The 10,524-nt window shown below is 49.8% G+C and overlaps 1 protein-coding gene across 1 annotated transcript; it reads left to right on the top strand.

Moving 5' to 3' along the window:
• The first annotated feature begins 200 nt into the window (after positions 1-200).
• SP5 (Sp5 transcription factor) lies at positions 201-3,355 on the top strand. The gene is given in 4 exon segments (XM_050900009.1): positions 201-258; positions 1,275-1,493; positions 1,496-1,686; positions 2,303-3,355. Coding segments are annotated over 4 exon segments (1,521 nt in total).
• The last annotated feature ends 7,169 nt before the right edge of the window (positions 3,356-10,524 follow it).

Below are 10,524 nucleotides of genomic sequence, written 5' to 3'. Positions count from 1 at the left end.
GGAAGCGGCGAGGAGAAGAGCGCGCTTCCAGGGCCACCGGCGGAGCGCGGTGCTGAGCGGCCCCGCGGAGAGGCGCGGAGGGGCGCGGAGAGGCGCAGGGCCCCGCCTGCCCATTGCTGAGCGGCGCAGTGCGAGGGGTCCCGCCAGCTCTGCGGGCCGCTGAGCGCAGCAGCGGGCAGTGGCGTTAAGCTGTGACCCAGATGTGCCTGGTGGTGGTTAGCGGGGAAATAGCCTCGCACGTGGTCGAAAGAAAAGCAGGTTAGATTCTTCATACACACACACACTTATATATAGGTACATACACAGGCCCAAAGGTGAGGGGTGAGGGAGCAGAGCCCTCGGGGCCGAGTTCGGCTTTGTGGCAGGAGGTGGACGAGAGGGTGGAGGCAGAGACCCGGTAACAGCGTCCGTGCTCCCGAGGAGCCCCCCCGACCCGCTCTCGCCCCCGGCCCCGGCCAGGCAGGCTCAGCCGGGCCGCCGGGCGCAGTCCGCCTGCCGCGGGCACCCATCCCGCCTCCAGAAACACTATCAAGAGAGACTCCTGTCTTCATTTAAAGAAATTACGTCTTTCACACCCGGCTCCCGCTAGGGAAGAGGAAACTTTTCCGCTCGGTTTCTCGGCTGGCCGGTTTGTCGGTGTGTCTGTCTGCGGGAGCGCTTGCTGCCGGTGGCACCCCGCCGTCCCTCCTGCGAGCCCGGCTGGGCGCGCTCGCCTGGCCCCGCGCCAGGCGGGGGCTCCAGATAACACGGGGTTAGCGCCGGCTGAGCGAAGCGAAACCAAACCCAGCTACCAGAGGGGAAAATGTGCGGTTGTTTGCGGAGTCATATCGAGGGCATATCCCTCAGCCTCGGGGGAAGGGCGGGCGGAGGGAGGGAGCGGGGAGGAACCACCAACAATTACTCCAGGGAAGTTTTACGACTGGGATCGACCAGCCCCGATCAGGTGAACTCGCTGTACTCCTGTTACTTTGAGTCATTAAGCACTATCAGCGGAATCCGGAGGCAGATTTCTCGGGCGATAACAAAGACACATTGTCACTTTAGGGCTCTGCCACAAATCCTTAATTGCAAAAATAAAAAAAAAAAAAAGAGGGAGGGGGGATCCAGTGTCTTGCACATCCAGTGCGAGGGTCTCCAGGCGGTAAGGGGTCCTTTGATCAAGAAAATCCAATTATTTGTGTATATACATTTCCCACATAGTGATTACTTCATTAATTGTCCCGCCTTTATCTCCTCCCTTCCCATCCCCCCTAATAATCAGTTCTTTTATCCAGACCAACAAACACACCATAGGAGCTTTGTGGATTCAAAGGATTTGCTTTCGCTTCTGAAAGAGCCGCTATTCTTTGATGATTGGGTAGCGGCAAACTTCAAAGCCATAAATCTTCCCTCTGACTGGCTGGCGGCCCAGCAAAGTCCTTATCAAATTCTTGGAGGTGATCCTGGTGCAGTCAGACAGTCCGCGGAGATCGCGCAGCGCGGGGGGGGTGGACAGGCACAGAGGCGAAGAGATCAGAGGGAAGGAGGGAGAGGGGGAGAGAGAGAAGGAAACTGGGCAGCTCCTCGTCTTCCCCTCGGCGTCCCCATGCCTCGGCGGTGCCCCGGCGCCTTCCCCTCGCCCCGGGCGCAGTAGCCATGGCCGCGGTGGCTGTCCTCCGGAACGACTCCCTCCAGGCTTTCCTCCAGGTCAGTACCCGCGCCCGGGGCGGCTCGCCCGGCGCCGCGTCCCACGGTCGTGACCCGCGTTGCGCGGGGGCAGCGGGCGCCTGCTGCCTCCCTCCCGGGGCTTCACCGCACGGGCGGCCCGGGAGAGGTAGGCAGGGACCCCCGCGGGGGTGAGGCGGCCGGGCTCGGGCTCCTCGGGCCGGCAACTTCCCTCTCCCGCCAGGAGCCCGGCGGTAACTCCAGGCAGCGTCTCGGGGCGGGGGGGTGGGGGGGGGTGGCGCGGGGCGGGGGCTGCCCCCTGCCCGCAGCGGCCGCTTCCCCGGCGCCCCCGGCTCAGGAGAGGCGGCGGGGCCGGCGGCACCGGCCGCAGGCGGGACCGGTCTCGGGGCGGGGCGGCGGGGGGGGCCGGCCCGTCCTGCCCGCTCGGCGCGCGCTGTTGTCGGGAAGTTTGCCGCCCGTGCGGGGAACGGCGGGGCGCCTCCGGCAGCGCACGGGCCGGCGGCGCGGGCAGAGGCGCTGAAAGTTTCCCGCGGGCGGCGCGGCCGCTCCCGCGGGTCGGCGGCGGCGGGCGGCCAGTAACGCGCTCTTCTCCCTCCTTCCCTCCCTCCCTCCCTCCCTCCCTCCCGCTCCCGCGCAGGACCGCACCCCCAGCGCCTCCCCAGACTTGGCCAAGCACTCGCCCCTGGCTCTTCTGGCCGCCACCTGTAGCCGGATCGGACAGCCGGGCGCAGCGCCCTCGGATTTCCTGCAGGTCTCCTACGACCCGACGCTGGGATCCCCCTCCAGGATCTTCCACCCGTGGAGCGGCGAGATGCCGGCGCACTCGCCGGGGGGGCTGCCGCCGCCGCACCCCAGCCTGGGGCTGACCCCTCAGAAGAACCACCTGCAGCCCTCCTTCGGGGGGGCGCACGAACTGCCCCTCACCCCCCCGGCGGACCCCTCCTACCCCTACGAGTTTTCCCCCGTCAAGATGCTGCCCTCCTCCATGGCCGCCCTGCCGTCCAGCTGCCCCCCCGCCTACGTCCCCTACGCCGCCCAGGCCGCCCTGCCGCCCGGCTACTCCAACCTGCTGCCGCCCGCGCAGCCCTGCCGGCAGCTCTCGCCCAACCCGCCGCCCGAGGACATCCCCTGGTGGAGCATCCAGCAGGCCGGCGCCCCGGGCGGCTGCGGCCACCGCTTCCCCGCGGCCGCGGCGCTGCCGCGGAGCCTGGTGCTGGGCCACTCGGACTTCGCCCAGTACCAGACGCAGATCGCCGCCCTGCTGCAGACCAAGTCTCCCCTGGCGGCCACGGCCAGGAGGTGCCGCCGCTGCCGGTGCCCCAACTGCCAGTCGGCCGCGGGCAGCGCCCCGGAGGCGGAGCCGGGCAAGAAGAAGCAGCACATCTGCCACATCCCCGGCTGCGGCAAGGTGTACGGCAAGACCTCGCACCTGAAGGCGCACCTGCGCTGGCACACGGGCGAGCGGCCCTTCGTCTGCAACTGGCTCTTCTGCGGGAAGAGCTTCACCCGCTCCGACGAGCTGCAGCGGCACCTGCGGACTCACACGGGCGAGAAGCGCTTCGTCTGCCCCGAGTGCGGCAAGCGCTTCATGCGCAGCGACCACCTGGCCAAGCACGTCAAGACCCACCAGAACAAGAAGCTGAAGGCGGCGGCGGACGGCGTCAAGCGGGAGGACGGCCGCGACCTGTGACCGCCGGGCGGCGGGGCGGGACCGGCCCGGGACCGGCGGCGACCGCCGCACCTGCGGGCCGATCTGAGCCGCGCCGCGGCGGGGACCCGGCCTGACGGCGCTCCGCAGCCGGGGGCAGGGCGGCCGGCTCTCGGACTCGCGTCGGGCCCGGCGAGCGGGAGCTCGGCTGGGGGGGGCGCCGGGAGGAGCCACGGCCCCCGCGGACCCTCAGGCCCGGGACTGGACGCGCGTGGGGGCCCTGGGGCAGCCGCCGCGCGCCCTCGTCCCGGGACAGGCGCCCTCCCCGCCCCTGCCGCCCCGGGGTGCGGCTGAGGGGAGGCCGCGGCCGCCGCCTCGGGGGTCGGGGCTTGTGGGCGCCCCGGGGGTGGGGCGGCAGCGTCGGTCCGGCCGTGCCGGGGCCCGGCCCTCGGTGCTGTCAGGGGAAAAGACTGAAGTTTTGTGTACAGGTTATTTAATAGTTCTGTTTGAATACAAGTGTTTCCCTCCTCGTCCTCGGCCCCGTGCGGGTCTCCAGCATGAGATGTTTCTGTAAAGCGAGACCCGCGACTGCAGCGTGAAATAAACACGTTAACACTGGGGTCACGCAGGGAAGGTCCCGCCGCGTCGGTTTCATTTGATCGTCCCCCGCGCTCTCCCCCGCCCCCTGCCCGGAGAGCGCCGGGCCCCTCTGCGCGCGGCCGCCGCCTTCCCGCCATTTCCCGCTGAGGCGGCGGCGGGCGCTGAGGCGGCGGGCCGGGGCCAGCTTCATCGCCGCGGCCAAGCGGAGCTCAGCGCACGGTGACCTGGGAGCTGCTCATGGTAAACACCTTTAAAATCCCTAGCTTCTTCGGACTGATGTTGGCCTGTTGGTATGGTTTCGGTTTTTTAAATTATTGTCGTTATTTTGTTTCCTACACGTGAAGCAGTGAGAGAAAAGAGAAACACATGGTGCCAATACTGGGAGTGAACGTATAGGTCAAGTACTACAGACTGGGATATACATTCCAGCAGAGGTGGGCAGTAGTCAAAGTCAACAATGCCCCTTCTCAGAGAGGTCCAGGCCACAGGGCCTGTGACAACCAGCCATTCCCGGCCTGAAGTTGTCTGTGGCACGGCACAGCCAAAACATGCTTTCCATACGTTAACTTTCTGTAAAATTGCAGAATTTAAGGGTGAGACGCTTGTTATCCTCCCAGTGTGATGAAATGGCAGTCAGTCTCCCACACAGGGGAGGATACTTGGCACAAAGCTGTGTTTAAAAGTACTTGCTAGACAGTGACAGCTTTTAGGGTTCCTTATGTCTCACTGGGCATCACGTAAGTGTGAGTTTAGGCATACATTCATTTTGGCAAATTTCTTTTAAAATAATGACTGTTTTTACTGTAGCAAGTTCCCTATTTCTTTTTTTAACTGAAATTTGTATAGAACGAACAAATGAGGAACCTGATTAGTAATTTCCTAAATTTTGCATTTTAACATAGAGAATATGTTATTTGCTCCTTATATTTTTACCAAGTCAGCTTTATTTTCTGGCTACCTAATGAGACAGCCAAATAAAAAGTGCCAGCGGAACTTCACTGGGACTAATCTGGAACCATTCAGCTTCAGATGGGTTCCTGTCGTGGCAGTTGTCAAACAAGCTTCGGCACAACCATAATAATAGAGATACGCTTTGCCATGGACTTCTGAATCAAGAAAAGCAGCAGCTCGATAAATGTTTGTAATGACAGAACATGTAAAACTGATGTGTTTGTATGTGTGTCAAATACTGCAAAGAATCTATTCTCTCAAGAAATAACGAGATGAGACAATACCATCAGAACCCTCACATCTGAAATAATGAGAAGTTAATGGACAGTTACCATGGTACAGCTCCTCAAGAATATTTTAATGTTTATGATTCTGAATTAATTTCCCACACCATATTCTTAGGGTCAACTTACTAAATTAATAACCAAGCAGTTACCTTCTTTACTACTGAAGAATCTTCTATAACCTGTCCTATTATAGAAAGCCTTGTGAGAAATATGCTTAGCGTCATTGGTTAGCATTCTTTTGCCAAAGATTTAGGCTCTAGAAGCATGTTGTTGAAGGATATTAAGTACAAGATACCTTTAGTGTTCCAGAATGAGCGACAGCAATGCAGGAAATAACTGATGACCCTGATCCAGAAGTCCTTAGTCAAAAAAGTCTTTGAGACAAAAGCACATCCCATTTACTACTGACATATGATTTAAATATGTCATCAGGAATAACATAATGTTTCTGCTTTTTAAAATGTTTCATGGCATACAGTGGCAACCTGCTTCCTTTATTTGATACTAAGTTACATTAAGAATGTAGCATTACAGAATTCAGGACTGCTTTAAAAGAGAGTTTGTTTCACTAGTCTTTCAATTATGTGTTTGGATCAGACCTACTTAAAATGGACAGTAATGGAAAGTGCTTTTGTTGGTAGCAGTAGAGGGGAAACGACAGTATCCCAAAGTATGAAAGGTCCACTTACAGGATAGAATAATGGACTTGGATGTCACCACATGGTAATGGCCTTTCACTGCTAAGTAAGTGCCAAGATCAGGATGAAGTATTAACGTGAGCTGAAGCAATGCATTAGATAGTTTCTGGCACAAGTTTAGCCGGACTAAGAACTAGAGAACCATTCCTATTAGAGCAGATGTAAGTAGCAGAAAATAGCCTGATAATTGTAGACATAATGTTTTCTAAGCTGGACCATCATGGAAAGATTTTTCACCAGTTCAATGACAAACTGAATTTACCCACATCTATGTTGTCTGGTCTAGCCAGACTATTTTGGGTTCTTACTCATTCCTCAAGACACAACTTGTACTGAAATACTGAAAGTTTTACCACTCACTTAAGTGTGAGCCTGCAAGTAATTTAGGTTTTAAGCAAAAGACTGTAACCTAGGCAGTGCTACCACCATGTCAAGGGTGGTACCTGATTAAAAAAAAAAAAAAATCAGTGGCATGTTGTAGCCTATGCACCTTGTATAATATCTGTATAATGACTACATTTAAAGCATGAAAGTGCACAGGTTAAAAATATGTACAGTCAAAATTAGTTAAATACCTGTCATGAGAGAGAGATGCATTTAAGTGAAAACCCACGATATCAAATGCTAATGAAAATCTTAATCTGTGAGAATAGTAAAAAAAAAAGGGGGGCAGAAAATTGGGGATTTATGACACAAGGTAAGTAAAAGTAACAGTTTAGAATATAAAAAATATGTAATGAAACATTATTTCTCGCTAAAGCTTTTAAATAGTTTATTGGAAAAAGAGGGCATATCCATCATAGCTGTTTCATATTCATCTCTAAATAGCTAAATCATATGATAGCTTTTCAATTGAAATCTTTAAACTTTTATAGTAATATGGCATTTAAATATACATGACCTTTCTGATGTATGGGTAGAGTGTTACAAAAATATATTGCTTACATCTCAAGAATTTATTTCTAGTTGGCAAATTGCACTCTATAATAAAATTAACTTTTAATTTTGCATTCACAAAATACATTTTACACTTTTAGCTGTTTCCAATCAACTAGAACAGCTGTTCATTTTATAAAATTAAATGATTAATATTCTTTTTAATTATACATTTTGAGTACATATGCTGCTCAAGGTCAATTCATTTCTGAATTTTAAATCTTAAATGTCATTGGTATAATAGACACATCATATAAACTAATTCATCTTGTAGTTAATTCAAATTAATTAATCTCTACCAAAAAATCGGGATATGGTTTAAAAACTTGAGATTTGGCATGTTTTCTGTGTTGAAAAGTGACTTTCACACTTGGACATACTTCTAAGCAGAGAACATTTAAAAAAAAACCAACCAACATTGTTCTTCAGATAGGTTTTTTTTTTAACATGTTGTTAATCAAATTATTCTTAGTTAAGGGCGAAATAGAATAAGACTTTCACCTGGGAGAAGGTTGCAGGATTTGCCTTTTGGTCCTAACTGACCAGATGCTCACTGCAATAATCCAACAAATTTATAAAGTTATGTTTCATACCTCCTCAACTACTATTATAGAAAAAGTAGGATAAAGTTTTTTTAAACTATATTGGGAGACATTCTTCCTAAAACCATCACCATGTAATTCTTCCTTCCATACTAAATTACAGATGTAATTTTTGAAAGAAATATTTAATCTTAAATGATTTGCAGATTTTGAGAGATTGCATTAAGTTTTAAAGTAACTACAACTTAACTGTTTCAGTTTGTAAATTCTCACCTATATCTAGTATTAGTCTTGAATACTGAAGAAATAGGGAATATAAAACGCTGATGTCTTGAAACTCTTAGACGAAAGATACATTTTACTGTTCAGTGATATTCAAGGATTTTAGCAGACCACTCAAAAATACATAAATAGGGTAAATTTATATCTCTGTCCAAGTAGTTGCACAATTATCGAGGCACTTTTAAATGAGCCTTGTAACATTTAATAGATCTTATCAGCGTATCCCCATACTGAGTGGTGAAAAACAAAAGTATAATGCCTAGCTTATTGTCAGATCTTATGGTTTGCTATAGAATTTTTTTTCTTTTTTTTTAGTTTCTCCAATTATTTTACACTTTTTATGAGATTGTTGTGAATCCTCTGGGAAAGATGTGGGGTCTGCCACTCTGGCACATGATGGAGTCAATTCAAAGACCTCAGATTTTTCTGCAAAACTTTTTAAAAATACTTACCAAACAGGCTCCCTAAGTCTTTGAGACTACTGAACTTGAAAGCAAAGCTTTCCTCCAAAGGGATTGCCTAGCAGGTATCTTCAATAACTTTGCATTTAGACAGCATCCAAGCCACCAAGGACCTGGAAGTGTTCAGCAACCAGCAAGGCTCACAGTTGTCAGGTAAGTGTTAATGTGCAGCATAGAGAAGGATCCAAGGCCCTGGGCTGATTGAATGAATAGTCTTGATCAGAGAAAATCAGCAGAAGTGTGTGTAATTCAAAGGGTCTTTTAAATAAGTTTATGGGTTTTAGTTCCTGTTAATATTTACTCCCAACTGATTTGAAGTCATATAGGTGTTTCATTAAGGATAATGAAAACCAAAGAAAACATGTATTTTGACCTTGTGACTGTGACAAGTCAGTGGGAGATTATGGATAGTGAGGTTTGGCCTTTAACCTGGAGGCCATCGATCCTGTTTTTCTTCTCATCATCTCTTAATTTTTTTGTGGTACACATTTACTTAAGTACACACAAAATCACAGCATGTCCCTGACCTAGGTCTGGTGATTACCTCACTGCTTAGCCATGTTAATGGGAGCCCAACCTGAGGCTGTGTACAAATCCTGTGTGCTCACTGAGAAAGGCTATGGATATCCACTCACGGGCATGTAGGTACATAGTAGGGGTCCATCTCCTCTGCAGGTGGCTGTGTGGTGAACCCCATGTGCGAGGTACTGAAGTTAGTGGCCAGGAACTCTTGAAGAAGTGGTGAGTTTGTACTGAGGTGTGAACTGAGTCGCTATTCGCTGAACAATTTAAGTGCAGTCTTTAATGGGGCAGAGGCCTTGTACAGAGTCTCTGTATAGGTTCACATTTCTCCGTTAGTGGTAGCAAGGCTAGAATTTCCTTTCAGCTAATTGAATTACCAAAGAAATCATAACAATCCGGTTTATGATATCTGATCCCCTTTAGCTCTGCCTAAGCAAGGAACAGTTTAGCAATGCAGGAATATTGTATACTAGAAGCCATTTTAATGTGTGCATCACCGTAGTGACCCTTCCTCTCCTGCACTTTTGCCTCCCCTCCTCCAGAGTAAAAAAGAAGCTGTACCAGCAAAAGTAGTCTTGTCTGTCCTGCCGCATCTACAGTAGAGTCTTCTGCTGGTGCAGATGTCTCAGTTAAGGGTTACATTTTTTTCTCCCCCGTGATTGGCACAATTGTGCCTGCACCAGCATGTGGTCGAAGCCTGGTTTACCTCGTCTTCAGGTGAGCACAGACTTTTTATACTTTGGATTTAATTGTTCTCTCTAGCCTAACAATATAATGTAACCTTTGCCTTAAGGTAGGACCCTCCATCTAGCTCATCTTAATCCCCCTTCTCTAGGGCACTGGTCATTGGCTTTTGCTGGCCATCGATGCCAATACTGAGCAAGTAACTCACTTTAGGCAACATCACAATTTGCCCTTCCTGTCAACCTGTCCCATCATAAAAGGCAATCTTTTTTACATTTGTAATTTCCTGTTGCCACTGAATCACAGACTTTTACCATGACAGTGACTGAGATGTCCTGAACTGAGTATTACATCACCGTAGCATTTACTATAGAGCAATGGTGAACCACAAGGGGGAAAATGAAAAATAAGAAAAACACTTTTTTTTAGGAGATACTTACATTTGAAATGAAAAATAATATTCAAATGCCATAAACTGTGCTATTTTTCACAAGTGTTTCTGTTTACAAATACCCACGTCACCAGCTTCATCAGAAACAATAGTGTGTGCCTATGTTTTTGTATTTTTTAAAGATAGGGTTGTCTGCAAAACCAATATATTCCTATTATCTGTAAGTCCCTGTTCTTATAGCAGTACTGAGCTGTTTAAACAAAGTTCCAGTATTAACCTATATACCACTCAAAAACATTTTTCATTTTCCTTTTTAACATGAACCAGCCATCACAGAGCACACTTTCAAAACAGGTTCTATTTACAAAGCAGGTTAAAAGAAATTTTATTAGACCAAAGCCTGTATCTTCACTTGGGGTCATATCCCACATGCTTTATTCAGGATCAGATGGCGTGCCTGTGATCTCCACATGCAGATCTCTCATCTGTATGGAAAGGAGATGTCAGTCATGTTGCCACATTCCCCCTTATTTTAAACAGCTCTCCACAAGTCTAGGATGCACATGTGAAGAAGAGAAAGGAAAATGTGCGCTATTCATTCATTAAGGATTAGACAGGAAAGATAACACAGCCTGAGAATGTCAGGTGGCCTCAGCTACCGTATGTTAATCCCAAAGGAGTGTGGAAACCGCTTCATTTCTTCCCCTGACATCTAAATAATTTGGTCCTTCTGACCAGGAATAGTGGTAGTGCTTTGCTTTTGTTGAACCCTGCAAAGTACAGCCAAACACTTGACATCTGCTTACTTTACATGTTATAAAACATTGCTTTTTCACCTGAGTAGCCCAATATAGGAG

Source organism: Gymnogyps californianus, chromosome 7, assembly GCF_018139145.2.
Source record: "Gymnogyps californianus isolate 813 chromosome 7, ASM1813914v2, whole genome shotgun sequence".
Classification (NCBI taxonomy): Eukaryota; Metazoa; Chordata; class Aves; order Accipitriformes; family Cathartidae; genus Gymnogyps; species Gymnogyps californianus.
The sequence above is the reverse complement of the archived record's forward strand: the minus strand, read 5'-3'. Positions and strand labels throughout refer to the sequence as shown.